General features: G+C 38.1%; 1 protein-coding gene across 1 annotated transcript; it reads right to left on the bottom strand.

Moving 5' to 3' along the window:
* Nucleotides 1–2,840: 2,840 nt before the first annotated feature.
* LOC111388532 lies at nucleotides 2,841–4,121 on the bottom strand. The gene is made up of 4 exons (XM_023013267.1): nucleotides 3,871–4,121; nucleotides 3,587–3,756; nucleotides 3,343–3,470; nucleotides 2,841–3,071 (listed from the first exon to the last, which is right to left on the bottom strand). The coding sequence occupies exons 1-4, from the start codon at nucleotides 4,119–4,121 to the stop codon at nucleotides 2,841–2,843; spliced, it is 780 nt and encodes a 259-aa protein (XP_022869035.1).
* Nucleotides 4,122–17,484: the final 13,363 nt, after the last annotated feature.

Below are 17,484 nucleotides of genomic sequence, written 5' to 3'. Positions count from 1 at the left end.
CAACGAGCAAGATGTTATGCCATAAACAGATCACCACGAGCAGCACTAGATGGGAGAGTTGCAGAGGAAGTTTGGACATGCAATGAAGTTGATTTATATGCATGTATCTCGTGATCAAATATCCAAACTTGATCCAAAATCAAGAAAGTACTTTTTTTTTTTTTTTGTCAGAAGTGGAGTAGTATCATAGTATTGCCACAGATAGACGCACTTTTAGGACACCATGAAGTATATATTAGAGGATTCGATTTCTTATGCACGATCTTTTCAGGACGCCATTGTAGTCTCTGGATTAGGTATGACGGAAGAAATTGAGTCACCGCATAATAATGATACTTGGGATTTGGTCGATTTTCAGAGGAGAAGAAACCGATAAAGTATATGTAAGTAATAGGTGTACAAAAAGAAAGAAGCAATGTCAGAAGAGATTGAGAAAGATACAAGGCTCGATTAGTAGCAAAGGACTTACAGAGGAAGGGAATAGATTAACACACTTCGATCGGGATTGCCTTAACAATGGTGGCTAGTTTTGATTTGGATGGAGTTAGAGTAGCTGAATGTGAAGACTGCTTTCCTTCATGATGGAGGAGTAAATTTTCATGGAGCAGCGCTTCTTGGAGCACGAAACAGAGAATCTTGTATGGAGACTTACAAGAAGTTCAACTCTCATAAGTTGTACAACGGGCAAGATGTTATGTCATAAACAGATCACCACGAGCAGGACTAGATATGAGAGTTGCAGAGGAAGTTTGGACAAGTAATGAAGTTGATTTACATGCATATATCTAGTGATCAGATATCCAAACTTGATCCAAAATCAAGAAAGTACATTTTTCTTGGTCAGCAGTGGAGTAGTATCATAGTATTGCCACAGATAGACCATGTCGCACTTTCAGGACACCATGAAGTATATATTAGAGGATTCGATTTGTTATGCACTGTGATCTTTTCAGGATGCCATTGTAGTCTCTGGATTAGGTATGACGGAAGAAATTGAGTCACTGCATAATAATGATACCTGGGATTTGGTGGATTTTCAAAGGAGAAGAAACCGATAAAGTATATATAAGTAAGTAAAGAAGTAATGTCAGAAGAGGAATACTCGATTAGTAGCAAAGGGATACTGATGTAGCACAGAACACACAGTAGAGAAATGGCTAGAGGAGAAGAAGGAGAGAAAAGGGCGGTGGAAAGCCTGCAACACTCAAAAATCATATCATTCCATCCAATCTGCCATGCAGCAGGCTGCATGCCTCTATAAATATACAAACAAAGGTTGCATGCCTCTATATAATATACAAACAAAAGATTGGGCTTGGGCCGGCTCTACAAGCCCAAAGAAAATAAAAAAGGCGCGGACCAATACACAAAACATAATATAAGCCCAAATAAAAAAGTCCAACATAGATGTCCTCATCAACTCTCTCGGGATGGGAGAAAACTCGATTCTGTCGAGAGAATAACTCACAGAAGGCTGCAATCAGTCGCCAAACCATAAGTTGAGTGGTTGGACGTTTCTTCCGACGTCCATATACACGTGTGATAGGTGGTCTGGGTAATAGAAGATCATGCTGACTCCTATAAAGCTCCAACAAGTCAGGATCAAGTTGTTGGAGTGTCTCTCTAGGGATCCATGTGCAATCAGAGTCAGGTCGTCCTACCCAACGAACAAGAAAGCGCTGAATTTCTCCATCATTGGTCAACATAATCTATTCATCTAAAATAGCATCAATCTTATCTTTGGTACTGTGACAGGTGTTGAAGTAGAGCTACCAATAGGTTCAGGTTGAAAGTCAACAGATGGGGGTAGAAAAGGGTCATCAGAGGGTTTAAAATGGCTTTTATAAGCAAGTAAATCCTCAACATTGAAAGTAGAGTGGTAGCCAAAATGTGATGGAAGATCAATGACATACGCATTTGGACCAACACGCTTTAAGATTTTAAAAGGAGCTACGGGCTTGCAATTTGGAAGCGGATCCAGATGGACGCCGTTCCGGTCTAATTCGGATCATCACATAATCCCCAATTTTAAACTCAACATATTGTTTATGCAAATCAACTCGAAATTTATATGATGCATTACTTGCCTCTAGTTGTTTATTGATCTCAATATGCAAGTCATGAAAATGTTGTACAAATGCCCCAACCTGTACACATTAGCATGTGGGGACATAGGGATAAGGTCTAAAAGCTTCCTAGGTTTATAATCATGAACAACTTCAAAAGGACTCATGCCTAAAGATCGATTCAAAAAACTGTTGTATGCAATTTGGGCTATCAGGAGGATTAGATCCCAGTTCCTCAAATTTTCCTGAACTAGACATCTTAATAGGTTACGAAGACTGCGATTAACAACTTTAGTTTGACGATGTCTGAGGATGATACGCAGTGGAAAATTTCAACTTAGTGCCAACCATGTGCCATAAGGTTCTCCGGAAGTGGCAACCGAACATCCCTATCTGACACAATGGTCTTAGGAAGGCCATACAATTTAACAATCTCAGTAAAATACAGCCTAGCAACCTTAGACGCATCTGAAGTCTTGCTGCAAGGGATAAAGTGGGTCATTTTCGAGAAACGATCCACTATAACAAAAATAGAATCATGTTTCTTTGGAGTACATGGAAGTCTTAGTACAAAATCCATACTAGCGTCTTGCCAAGGACAACTAGGGACGGGAAGAGGTATCTAAAGACCTATGTTTTGTCTCTTCTGTTTGGTCAACTGACAAGAAGCTACATCTGTTTTCAAACGAGGCCAATAAAATTGACGTTCAACCTCTTCGATTGTCTTATCACGTCCAAAATGCCCAGCCAGGCCTCCCGCGTGACTTTCCCAAACTATAGAGTCTCGTACTGAAGTCCGAGGGATGCACAATTTATTGGACTTAAATAACCATCCTCTAGACGAAAACCTAATATCAATGCAAGGAAAATGTCCTTGAAATCGGGACATGACTCATAATCTTCTTTGAGTCGTTCAAAACCTATGACCTTGACACTCATATTGGTTAAAAGTGAAATGCGGCGACTTAAAGCATCCCCTGCTTGATTTTCACTGCCCTTTTTATGCTTCAAAACAAAAGAGTAGACCTGCAAATACTCGATCTAACGACCATGCCTAGCATTCAACCTCTTTTGGGAATTAAGGTAGCGAAGTGCCTCATGGTCCGAATAAAGAACAAATTCTTGGGGCAACAAGTAATGACGCCAATAGCGTAAAGCTTGTACGACTGCATACAACTCCTTGTCATATGTCAAGTACCGTCGTTTCGCATCATTTAATTTCTCACTGAAATAAGCAATAGGGTGGCTCTTGGCTCAAAACTCTACCTATCCCTACTCCAGAGGCATCACATTCTACTTCAAAAACTTTGGAAAAATCAGGAAGTCGCATGACTAGAGCTTCTGTTATTCGCCTCTTAACCAACTTAAATGCTTTGGCCGCTTCGTGCGACCAATAAAATTCCTCTTTTCATACACTCCGTAATAGGAGCCATGATCATGCTTTTACCCTTTAATGAAACGACGATAAAAGGTAACTAAACCATGAAAACTTCGAACGTCATGGTCTTGGGCCTGCCAACCAACAATGGCCTGAAACTTTGCAAGGTTAGCAGACACTCCTGTCATGGAGACAATAAAACCTAGAAATACAACTTTATCTGTGAAGAAAGAACATTTCTTCACATTAGCATACAGGCTTGTGGCGCGAAGGGTAGAACAAACATGTGTGAGATGATCTCTATGTTGTTCCCTAGTTAGTAGTACACGAGAATGTCATCAAAGTGGACAACGAGGAATTTACCTATGAATGGTCGCAAAGCTTGTGTCATTACTCTCATAAAAGTACTAGCCCAAAAGGCATGACCGGTTGGTCATGATGGCACGACTATCAACACACATTCTCCAAGAACTATCTTCCTTAGGAGTCAAAAGAGCGGGAACCGCACAAGGACTTAGACTCTCACGAATAAATCCTTTGCGAAGGAGCTCCTCTACTTGCCTTTGAAGCTCAGCATGAGGTAAATTTGGAAGAGACAATCCAGGGATAAGATCTATAAGCATGTTGAATGTCCCGTAAAGGGGGCAATAGATCAGGGAGGTCTTCAGGAAAGACATCCAAAACTCTTGAAGAACTGATTGGACCTCAATCAGGGGTCAATATTGGAGATTCCGATGGAACTTCCATGACGATCACGGCAAACACAACAGAATCCTCTTTGAGTGTACGTTCAAATTCTGTAGGGCTAATCATATGTAACCCTTTCAGTTCCACAATTTTCTTGGTCTGTTGTGAGTCAACAAGTTTTGACGGTAAAGGATTAAGGTGAATCTTCTTCCCGTTGAACACAAAGGAACATGAATTTGATCGACTATAGATAGTGACATCTAAATCGAACAATCAGGGTAGACCAAGAATGACGTGCCCGACGTCCATGGGAATGACGTCGCACCATATATTATTTTTATATCCAAGAAACTGGATAGGAATCAAACAACGCTCATTTACGGCAATAGAAGAAGTGTTGACAAGAGACACTATAATCCAAGACGAGACTGGTTGTAATCCAAGACGGGACACCGTAGCCACAGAAACTGCATTAATGCAGGTACCACCATCCACAATAATTTTACAACCCTTGTTATTGATCTTGATATAAGTGTGAAAAATGGTATGAGTCGCCAGCATCTTTAGGGTGAGTGAGGGTACAACGTACAACATTTAGCCGCGAGGTGTCGGGGACAGAGGTCACAGAATCTAGATCTATAGGGAAGGTTTAGATACAACCTAACAAGGTATCATCAATAACATCCAAATCGTCAAACTCTTTAAACTTAAGTTCATAGACTTGATCTTCTAATGACTCACCTTCTACATCTTTTCGTTCCTCAATGACTAAAGCTCGACTAGGACATCTAGATGCGATATGATCAAAGCCTTTACAATTGAAGCACTGCATGCGAGAAGAAGTTTTTGGAATTTCGGGAGCTTTACCCCTTATTTTCCAACACAGGGGGGACATTAGACGGGGGAGGCCCTAGGATCTTAATAGGCGGAGGCGGCACGGATGAGACAGAAGGACGATTTTCAACACGCCTTCCATAAACCTATTCAAAGTCATTACCTCATCCTCAACGACATGATATCGCATTCGAAATTCATCAAATTGAGTAACATATTTAGTCACTGGTCGATTTCCCTGTGTAATGGTATTCCATTGGTCCAACAAGTTGACCCTGTAAGATTGGGGCAAATATTTCTCTTGAATGTGGTGATGCTTCATTTCCTTCCAACTTCCAACTGGAGGTGCACGACGCCTCTCAAGGAGATCCTCAACACTTTTCCAGAAGAGTTGGGTGGTGCCAGTTAATTTCAGACTGGCAAACTGGACACGTCGATCCTCTAGGACTCCATACCATGCTAAGAAACGATCCATGTCTCTAATCCACTGAGTAAAAAATCTAGGATCTAAGCAACCATCGAAAGTATGAGCGTCTAACTTGGAGGTGCGTGACGCCTCTCAAGGAGATCCTCAACACTTTTCCAGAAGAGCGTGCCAGTTAATTTCAAACTGACAAACTGGACACGTCGATCCTCTAGGACTCCATACCATGCTAAGAAACGATCCATGTCTCTAATCCACTGAGTAAAAACTCTAGGATCTAAGCAACCATCGAAAGTATGAGCGTCTAACTTGATGTTTCTGAAGTAACGCTCATCATGGCGTGGAGGAGAATGATTCGACGGCCATGACCTCGTTCTCAATCATGGCCCTGATCTCTATTCCTTTGATCACGTCGAGGATGATGTTGACCACTTTGTCGATGATAATAGGGTACATTATGGGACGCTTCAGAGTTATCAGCGTCAGTCGAACGAGGGGTTTGTTCAAAATTGTCCAACCTAGTAGCGTCTCTACTCTCTTCACGAGTAGCAGCCATCTCGATTTGAACAGCCGCAATTTGAGTCTGTAAATGTTGCTGGCTAATGACAAGTTGAGCTAATTGTCTAGTGAGTGCATCAAACTGTGAGGGGATGGTGAATGTACTAGAACTAGGTGTGATTAGACAACCACTACGCAAATGTAATACCAGCTATATGACTTGCGAACCAGAAAAGTTGGGGTAGGTAAGCGTCCTGTAGTAAGAGGAGTAGTTATGAACCCTGTAAACCATCCCCATGGGGGTGGTGCGATGGAGAGATCAATGAACAACAAGTGCAAGTAACGAAAAATAGCAACTTGAGCATTTAAACTAAAGGTTTGGGATTAAGTAAGTCCAAATATGGCAAGTTAATACTACTGATAGATGTAAAATCACAAAGCGAGGGTCAAATTACTAGTCAAAATCTAATCACGTAAAATAAGTAGGATAAAAGTGGGGTTTAACAAGGGTTCAATCATGTAATTTCAGGTAAAGTAATGTAATGGCAGAACAGAAAACTAATTGATGCGATTTTAAATTAACAGTAATATAGACCAAATATAGATAAAAATAGTAACTTTCCTTTTTGTTCGCTGACGTAACTGGGTAGATCAACAGGAAAAGAAGTACCTGCAAAACAATGTTAGAAAATATAAATTATTTTTTTCGCTTTTCTTTTCTTTTCTTTTCTTTTCCTTTTTTTTTTTTTTTTTAAACTTACAAAATCAGAACAACTTTTTTTAACTTACAAAATCAGAACAATAAAACAATAACTTAGCCCATTTCACAAAATTGAGCCCAACACACTAAAGCTCGACCTAAAATACTAAAACAGAGCCCAAATAACGTCATGGGTCGCCCAATAGCAACAGCCGATGTGATTTCTGGGTCGCTGTCTCTGCTAGGCTTTAATCTTGGCTGTGACGGGCGACGGTACTGTGAGGGTAGTTGGTGGCTCCGGGTTGTCGTGAGTGGTCCGATTTCGAAAAGAAGCTGGCTCAATTTTTGGTTGCTGTAATTTCGGGTGGTTGTTTCAATTTAGGAGATGGTACTGGCCGTTGTGGTTGCTGCCGTCAGTCGTGGGTATGCAGTTCTTGTCGGAGGTTGATTTGAATAAATGAGCGACGGCGAGCTAGGACGTGCTTGGAGTTATGGGCTGGATCTGTTGATATTTGGAAGAATCGAGCTTTGGTTTATTTTGGGTCAATGGTGTTACTGTGAGTCAGCTGTATGGTTGGTTGTATGGGTTTCTTGCGTATTGAGTAGTTCAAGGAAAAAGGTGGTGGTCAGGAACAGAAGCAGAGAAGGTGGAGGTGGTGACTGGGTTCTGCAGCAACGAATTTGGGTTTGTCATTTTGAATAGGATGAAACTGGATATGGCACAAGCTATGGATTGCAGGCAGACGACTGAACATCTAAAATGTTTCCCCAAGTTTAGCTCTAGGCAAGTTGGTGTAGCATAGGTTAATAATCTAGAACTTGTGAAAGTTGAAAGAAATGCCTTAAGCAGAACACACAGTAGAGAAATGGCTAGGGGAGAAAGCCTGCAACACTCAAAAATCATATCATTCCATCCAATCTGCCATGCAACAGGCTGCAGAGATAGAAATACAAACAAAGGCTGCATATGTCTCTATATAATATACAAACAAAAGATTGGGCTTGGGCCTGCCTAAAACACTATAAAAGCCCAAAGAAAATAAAAAGGCCTGGACCAATACACAAAACAAAATATAAGCCCAAATGAAAAAGTCCAACATAAATGTCCTCATCAGATACTCACAGAGGAAGGGTATACATAAACACACTTCGATCAAGATTGCCTTGAGGTGGCTAGTTTTGATTTGGAGTTAATAATGAAGGAGCAAATTTTCATGGAGCAACGAGAGGGTTCTCGGAGCCCGAAACAGAGAATCTTGTATGGAGACTTACAAGAAGTTCAACTCTCATACAGTTGTACAATGGGCAAGATGTTATGTCATAAACAGATCACCATGAGCAGCACTAGATGGGAGAGTTGTAGAGGAAGTTTGGACAGGTAATGAAGTTGATTTACATGCATGTATATCAGATATCCAAACTTGATCCAAAATCAAGAAAGCACATTTTTCTTGGTCAGAAGTGGAGTAGTATCATAGTATTGCCACAGATAGACCATGTCGCACTTTCAGGACACCATGAAGTATTAGAGGATTCGATTTCTTATGCACTCATTACCAGCAATAGTGATCTTTTCAGGATGCCATTGTAGTCAAGAGAAAGGATTAGGCTACGATGGAAGAAATTGAGTCGCTGCATAATAATGATACTTGAAATTTGGTGGAGTTTTTCAGAGGAGAAGAAAGAAGCAATGTTAGAAGAGGAATGAGAAAGATACAAAGCTCGATTAGTAGCAAAGGGATACTCACAGAGGAGGGGAATAGATTAACACCCTTCGATCAGGATTGCCTTGACAACGGTGGCTAGTTTTGATTTGAAGTTAGAGTAGCTGGATGTGAGACTGCTTTCCTTCATGATGAAGGAGCAAATTTTCATGGAGCAGCGCTTCTTGGAGCCCGAAACAGAGAATCTTGTATGGAGACGTAAAGAAGTTCAACTCTCATACAGTTGTACAACGGGCAAGATGTTATGTCATAAACAAATCACCACGAGTAGCACTAGATGGGAGAGTTGCAGAGGAAGTTTGGACAGGTAATGAAGTTGATTTACATGCATCTAGTGATTAGATATCTAAACTTGATCCAAAATCAAGAAAGTACATTTTTTTTTTGTCAGAAGTGGAGTAGTATCATAGTGTTGCCACAGACAGATCATATCGCACTTTCAGAACACCATTAAGTGTATATTAGAGGATTCAATTTCTTATGCACTCGTTACCAACAATAGATCATATATTGAGGATGCCATTGTAGTCAAGAGAAAGGATCCAACTATGACGGAAGAAATTGGGTCACTGCATCATTATACATGGAATTTGGTGGAGTTTTCAGAGGAGAAGAAACCAATAATGTATATATAAATAAGTAGGTGTACGTAAGGAAAGAAAGAATTGTCATAAGAGGAATGAAAAAGATACAAGGCTCAATTAGTAGCAAATGGATACTCACAGAGGAAGGGAATAGTTTAACACACTTCGATCGAAATTGCCTTGACAATGGTAGCTAGTTTTGATTTGGAGTTAGAGTAGCTGGATGTGAAGACTGCTTTCCTTCATGATGGAGGAGCAAATTTTCATGGAGCAGCAAGAGGATTCTCGGAGCCCGAAACAGAGAATCTTGTATGGAGACTTACAAGAAGTTCAACTCTCATACAGTTGTACAACGGGCAAGATGTTATGTCATAAACAGATCACCACGAGCAGCACTAGATGGGAGAGTTGCAGAGGAAGTTTGGACAGGTAACGAAGTTGATTTACGCATCAAGAAAGTACTTTTTTTTATCAGAAGTGGAGTAGTATCATAGTATTGCCACAGATAAACCATGTCGCACTTTTAGGACACCATGAAGTATATATTCGAGGATTCGATTTTTTATGCACTCGTTACAAGCAATAGTGATCTTTTCAGGATGCCATTGTAGTCAAGAGAAAGGATTAGGCTATGACGAAAAAAATTGAGTCACTGCATAATAATGATACATGGGATTTGGTGGAGTTTTCAGAGGAGAAGAAATCGATAAAGTATAAGTAAGTGTACAGAAAGAAAGAAGCAATGTCAGAAGAGGAATGAGAAAGATACAAGGCTCGGTGGAATAGATTAACACACTTCGATCAGGATTGCCTTGACAATTGTGGCTAGTTTTGATTTGGAGTTAGAGTAGCTGGATGTGAAGACTGCTTTCCTTCATGATGGAGGAGCAAATTTTCATGGACCAGCGAGAGGGTTCTTGAAGCCCGAAATAGGGAATCTTGTATGGACACTTACAAGAAGTGAACTCTCATACAGTTGTACAACGGGCAAGATGTTATGTCATAAACAGATCACCACGAGCAGCACTAGATAGGAGAGTTGCAGAGGAATTTGGACAGGTAATGAAGTTGATTTACATGCATGTATCTAGTGATCAGATATCCAAAATCAAGAAAGTACATTTTTTTTGTTAGAAGTGGAGTAGTATCATAGTATTGCCACAGATAGACCATGTCGCACTTTTAGGACACCATGAAGTATATATTAGAGGATTCGATTTCTTATGCACTCTTTACCAGCAATAGTGATATTTTCAGGATGCCATTGTAGTCAAGAGAAAGGATTAGGCTACGACGAGAGAAATTGAGTCACTGCATAATAATGATACATGGGATTTAGTGGAGTTTTCAGAGGAGAAGAAACCGATAAAGTATATATAAGTATGTAGGTGTACATACAGAAAGAAAGAAGCAATGTCAGAAGAGGAATGCGAAAGATACAAGGCTCAGTTAGTAGCAAAGAGAGGGTTCTTATAGCCCGAAACAGAGAATCTTGTATGGAGACTTACAAGAAGTTCAATTCTCATACAGTTGTACAACGGGCAAGATGTTATGTCATAAACAGATTACCACGAGCAGCACTAGATGGGAGAGTTGCAGAGGAAGTTTGGACGGGTAATGAAGTTGATTTACATGCATGTATCTAGTGATCAGATATCCAAACTTGATCCAAAATTAAGAAAGTACATTTTTTTTTGTCAGAAGTGGAGTAGTAACATAGTATTGCCACAGATAGGCCATGTCGCACTTTCAGGACACCATGAAATATATATTAGAGGATTCGATTTCTTATGCACTCGTTACCAGCAATAGTGATATTGCGATTTGGTGTAGTTTTCAGAGAAGAAGAAATCGATGAAGTATAAGTAAGTAGGTGTACGTACAGAAAGAAAGAAGCAATGTCAGAAGAGGAATGAGAAAGATACAAGGCTCGGTTAGTAGCAAAGGGATACTTACTGAGAAAGGGAATAGATTAACACACTTCGATCAGGATTGATTGCCTTGAATTAACAGTGGCTAGTTTTGATTTGGAGTTAGAGTGGCTGGATGTGAAGAGTGCTTTCCTTCATGACGGAGGAGCAAATTTTCATAGAGCAGCGAGAGGGTTCTTATAGCCCAAAATAGAGAATCTTGTATGGGTCTACAAGTTCAACTCTCATATAGTTGTACAACGGGCAAGATGTTTTGTCATAAACAGATCACCACGAGCAGCAGTAGATGGGAGATTTGCAGAGGAAGTTTGGACAGGTAATGAAGTTGATTTACATGCATGTATCTAGTGATCAGCTATCCAAAATTAAGAAAGTACATTTTTTTTTTGTTAGAAGTGGAGTAGTATCATAGTATTGCCACAAATAGACCATGTCGCACTTTTAGGACACCATGAAGTATATATTAGAGGATTCGATTTCTTATACATTCATTACCAGCAATAGTGATCTTTTCAGGATGCCATTGTAGTTAAGAGAAAGGATTAGGCTATGACGGAAGAAATTGAATCACTGCTTAATAATGATACTTGGGATTTGGTGGTGTTTTCAGAGGAGAAGAAACCGATAAAGTATATATAAGTAAGTAGGTGTACGTACAGAAAGAAAAAAGCAATGTTAGAAGAGGAATGAGAAAGATACAAGACTCGGTTAGTAGCAAATGGATACTCACAGAGGAAGGGAATAGATTAACACACTTCGATCAGGATTGATTGCCTTGAATTAATGGTGGCTAGTTTTGACTTGGAGTTAGAGTGGCTGAATGTGAAGACCGCTTTCCTTCATGATGGAGGAGCAAATTTTCATGGAGCAGCGAGAGGGTTCTTAGAGCCCGAAACAGAGAATCTTGTATGGAGACTATGTTATGTCATAAACAGATCACCACAAGCAGCACTAGATGGGAGAGTTGCAGAGGAAGTTTGGACAGATAATGAAGTTGATTTACATGCATGTATCTGATCAGATATCCAAACTTGATCCGAGATCAAGAAAGTACATTTTTCTTTGTCAGAAGTGGAGTAGTATCATAGTATTGCACGGATAGACCATGTCGCACTTTTAGGACACCATGAAGTATATATTAGAGGATTCGATTTCTTATGCACTCATTACCAGCAATGGTGATCTTTTAGGATGCCATTGTAGTCAAGAGAAAGGATTAGGCTATGACGGAAGAAATTGTGTCACTGCATAATAATGATACATGGGATTTGGTAAAGTTTTCAGAGGAGAAGAAACCGATAAAGTATATATAAGTAAGTAGGTGTACTTTAAGAAAGAATCAGAAGAGAAATGAGAAAGATACAAGGCTTGGTTAGTAGCAAAAGAATACTCACAGAGGAAGGGAATAGATTAACACACTTCGATCAGAATTGCCTTGACAATGGTGGCTAGTTTTGATTTGGAGTTAGAGTAGCTGGATGTGAAGACTGCCTTCCTTCATGATGGAGGAGCAAATTTTCATGGAGCAGCGAGAGGGTTCTTGGAGTCCGAAACATAGAATATTGTATGGAGACTTACAAGAAGTTCAACTCTCGTATATGTGGATGGTATAATTAAATTGGTTCATATATTTTTTGATGGTATATGTGGATGACATGCTAATTACTGCTAAGAACATGAATGAGGTAGATAGATTGAAATCCGGGTTGGTTCATATATTTTCTTGATAGTGTATGTGGATGACATGCTAATTGTTGTTAAGAAAATGAATGAGGTAGACAGATTAAAATCTTTGTTGGACAGTAAGTTTGATATAAAAAGACTTGAAACTGGTTACGAAAATTCTAGGCATGGAAATCAAGGTTCGAGCCCTATAAAATAATATGAAATTTCGAAATAGAAACCCCATTACCTTCTGGGTGGAATTGCCACAACATAATTGTTCTTCTAAGCAAGAATTATTGCAATAGAATACTTTCCATTTTTGATTATTTTCGAAGGAGGAGATTATTCTCTTCACCAAACATAATAAAGATAGGAAGGGCCAGAAAAATTATTTGAAGAAAGTGTTGGAAAGGTAAAGCATGTCCATGGAGTATGGGATCATGTTTGAGATGATGATTGATGTTTTAGTTCAAGAAAACGTAGATACAGATTAAGTAGGCGACATGGATGACAGAAGGTCCCATACAGTTTATATTTTCACACTCGCAGGTGGGCGAAGCCAATCACAATTGAGGTTCATAAGTGGAGAAATTATTGTTTATGTAGTTCATATAAAGTGGAACACAGGCAAATGGGCTGACGTCGGAGTAGAGCGTCGAACGGAACGGAGTGACGGCATCAGCCTCATGGGGTTTAATTCACTGTCTAGTTGCCAATGACACTGAATAGGTTGGGGTGCGAGGGTATGATATAGGAGCATTTTCTTGTACGTGCCTTAAAGTCTTGTTCATGGGCCCTAATATAAATAATAATGTTGTAACCCTATTATTCATACTGAATAAAATTATTTTTGCTTTGCTCTCGTGGACGTATGTAGGGCTCATCGTTGAACCACATACCACATAAATACTTGTGTTGATTTTTCTCTTTCATCTTTTTATTGTTGCGCATAAAATCCAGACAGTGCAAGCTATTGAGAAGCAATAACATTAATAGTAGATTACTTACCTCCTTTATAGCCAGTATTCCTGAACTAATTTCCACAAATCCAGACTTTATGAATTAGTAATATTAATTAGCAAATAACATTATTAGTAAATTATGAAAACAGCTGATGACTTCTTGAGAAACGAATTCTGTTTTACGAGACTGATTTTGCAACTGTCTTCATATAGCTCCTCAGAATTTTCTGAAAGTGTTCTGCAATTACTTCTTGGGGCAGCCCATTTATGACTTGGAACATCGAGATTATTGTTTTTCATTTCTTCTGAAAAAGAAAGTAGAATACCACTTCGCAAGTAGCATCGCATTATAACAAATCCAGCAAATAATGACTGAAGAAGTCAATAATGATGCTAAGAGATAAATAAAAGATAGAGAACACAAAATGTGGTACGGAGCATTGTCAACGAATAGCATTGGAGCATGCAGGATACCACCTTATATATGAGGAAATTAAACCGAAGACTGAAGAAGTCAATAATAACTGATCGATTTCCAAAGGTCTCATAAGCCAGCCAATAATCACATTCAAGAATGACTCCCCTCTAAAAGCAGCCTCATAGTTGAGCCTAAGTGAGTTTTGTCGATCATGATTTATCACAAGGTGCAAGATGATACAAGTGGCTAGTGATATCGACTTCATTTGAACTTAATTTCTAAGGAAGTTGAGCCCAAATCTTGACCTCGTCAAAGAATATTTCATCTTATTGAGTCAAGCCAAAGCGAATCTCGACTTATTCAAATATAAGTGCAAGTGACCCTCAACTTAGTTCTAGCATATTCTTCCTAAGTAGTCAAGTGTCAGAGACTCTCAACCTTGTTTGAGCCTATAGAATCCTAAGGCTGAATGGAGCACAAGCAAATCTTGAATGTTGGTTGAGTATAATCCTTCCCAAGGATCTTGAATGTTAGTTCTAGCATATTCTTCCTAAGTAGTCAAGTGTCAGAGACTCTCAACCTTGTTTGAGCCTATAGAATCCTAAGGCTGAATGGAGCACAAGCAAATCTTGAATGTTGTTTGAGTATAATCCTTCCCAAGGACCGAAAATCAAGCTCAAGGAGTCTCGAACTTGATTAAGCCCAAGCAAGTTTCAATCTCATTGAAGCTTCCTTAAGGGCCAAACCTTAGTATTTTAGGAATCCCAGCCAAATTTAACTACGAGGCATGCTTAACCATTTATTTGATTATGCATATTAACCAATGAGAGTTACAAAATGCTTTGATTATGAAAGAAATTACCAAGTTAAAGAAAACTGAAATAAAAACAAATTAAAATGTATCAGAAGTTGCTCCAAGTTTGATGACATTTTTGGTGTCGCTACTTTCTATAGAACTCTAATTGAGCTCTTGAACACACAAGGTATAGTAAAAATTTTGAAGCATGAAATGACATATGAAAAGATTAGAGATTACATACCTAATCTCTCTCCAAGGAGCTACAATTCCCATCGCGCACAAGGAATTCTTTATGAGCACCACTAGCATAAATAATATTTATGCATCAGAAATGTTAACCTTGCTTGTTGCCAGTGGCCTTCCAAAGAATAATCTAATTCATATGTTTAATTCCTCTTTAACAGGTTGATTACAGAACTATGAGATAACAAATATTGTTGTAGGAAAAATATCCAAGCAAAAGAAAAGAAGTTTTAAGTGGTACGTAGTAGCACTTAAAATTAGAAGAGCAAATCAACCTCTGATTGAGAGAGTTTAGAGCACAGAGCAAAAGTGAAATCAATGAACTCTTAAGAAATATTCACATACTAGAATATTGACAATGAAGAGATTGAGGGAAGTAGTATGATATAGAACCAGAAAACCATGAAAACTAAGATAATCTTCCATGCACGTTGAGTGCTGAGTTCGGATTTCTTAATATCATCTGAATCATGACAAAATAGAGTAGCTGCTTGTAATTAAACCTGTCCAGAAATATGGAAATTCGGGTGCTGAAAGTTATATTAGAAACCAGACTAGGAAAAAGCTCTTCTCAATGCCACTGACACTTGAAGCTAATCATCAGTTGGACCAAACAATTAACCATGAAATTACCCAAAAAGAACTCACAAAACGATTAAAAATAAAATTAAAAATTAAAAAATTCTAAAGGCATAATTGATGAATTAACCATACATAAAATGGAAATGTGTAATGGTCGAAGCTCATTCAATAAAAGCACAACCAAAATCACAAACCAAATTTCAAAATTACAGAGATAAATACTATCAAATTTGGAAAAACAAAGAGAACATTCTCTCTCACTCTAAGAACATGTTACTCTAAAATAATCATCCATAATAAAATGAAAAAGGAACCACAAACCAAACACTTTTACATTAAAATTCAACCCACAGAATTCACATAAATAAATCCAGTGAACCCAAGATTGATCATCAAAAAAGAACAAGACAAACTAAAGATCCTTCAATATTAATCAAAATGTACAAAAAAGAATGTAATCATAAAGCCACGAGAACATACATAAAATGAAAAAAGGAAACATAAACCAAACACTAGAAGCACAAATTATATTAAAAATTCAACCCACGGAATTCACATAAACAAGTCAAGTGAAACCCCAGATTAAACATCCAAAGAACAAGATAGACTAAAAGATCCTTCAATATTCATCCAAATGTACAAAAAAGAATGTAATCATAAAGACACCAGAATTACTTACATGAAGAGAATATTATCTTGATAAGAAACATAATTGTTGAAATAAGCATACATAAAATAAAAAAGAGAACCCATACCTTATCAATTATCCTTGTTCAATCCAAACACAAAAAGCACAAATTCTATTAAAGATTCAACAAAATCCACAAAGAATTTAGATAAATAAATCTAGCAAACCAAAAATTGAACCCAGGAAAAATCCTTCAATATTCAAGCCATTGTACCAAAATAGAATGTGTAAAGATAAAAAAAATTAAAGAAAAAGGAGAACATGATACACTCAAAATGCAATTGCTGAAGTAACTAATAAAATGAAAAGGGAACCCAAAACTTAGCAATATTCAAACCAAACAAAAATTCCATCAATGAATTCAGCCCATATATAAAATTCACACGATAATTGGAAATACAGTAAAGGACAAATCCTTCAAGATCCATCCAAATGCACCAAACAATGCAATTACAAACGGAATTACACAAACAACAGAGAACAATATCACTCAAGGTACACTCAATTACTGAAATAGCCATAAATTGAATGAAAGGAAACACCAAACACATTAAAGATCCAGCGAAAACCCAGAGAAATTTCACAGAAATAATTAAAGTGTGATCCAAAAATGATCATCAATTCAACCGAGAAAATATCTTACTAGATTCATCCAAATGAACCAACAAAGAACATTATTGCAAAGAAAATGAAATTATAGAAACAAGAGAGAACACAATTTTTTAATCCAAACACTTTGAGATTCGATGAAAATCCTCAGAGAATACGAAAAACAAAATCCACTGAAAGTCTGAAACCCATTTTATCATCATATAGCTAAAAAATTTATCGTGAAAATATGACTGACCTAATTTTTTTGGTCAAGAATCTTATTATTACTTACTTCTCGATCGATTTCTCTGGAATAGAACTGATATCCATCCTCAGAAATTCTTGTCCAGATTTTGATAGAATGACCATGAGGCAACTGTCAAAATTGCAAAACGAACCACACATAAAATGAAACCCTCAGAAAATTCTCCAAAAGAAATCCAGTGAAGCCCAAAATGATCATCCGTTCGACCAAAGAACAATGCCCTTAATTGAAACTATCCATCGAGATTCATTCCATGTATGAATAAAGAACATGATAATCATATAGCCAAATAAATTACAGAAATTTTCGTACAAAAGTGTCTCTCTGTTTTCTTGTTAATTTTCTAATTCTTCCATCTTCAAAAATACTTGCCCAGTTCCTCTTGAGAGAGAAACCCCAAAACTCGTCGCCTCTCTGGCTCTCTCTGAAGAACAATGGAATGGGT

The sequence above is a fragment of the Olea europaea genome, unplaced genomic scaffold, assembly GCF_002742605.1.
Source record: "Olea europaea var. sylvestris unplaced genomic scaffold, O_europaea_v1 scaffold505, whole genome shotgun sequence".
NCBI classification, from domain to species: Eukaryota; Viridiplantae; Streptophyta; class Magnoliopsida; order Lamiales; family Oleaceae; genus Olea; species Olea europaea.
Note: the sequence above shows the minus strand (reverse complement) of the source record. Positions and strands in the feature narration are given on the sequence as shown.

Excerpts from the sequence above, each read along its gene's own strand:
- LOC111388532 (XM_023013267.1), bottom strand. The coding sequence starts at position 4,121 with ATGTCTTTCCTGAAGACCTCCCTGATCTATTGCCCCCTTTACGGGACA. Across the intron at positions 3,471-3,586 it reads AAAGTTTCAGGCCATTGTTG|AGGAATTTTATTGGTCGCAC; the intron begins GTTGGCAGGCCC and ends GTGTATGAAAAG. Across the intron at positions 3,072-3,342 it reads TAGAATGTGATGCCTCTGGA|CATAAAAAGGGCAGTGAAAA; the intron begins GTAGGGATAGGT and ends TTTGTTTTGAAG.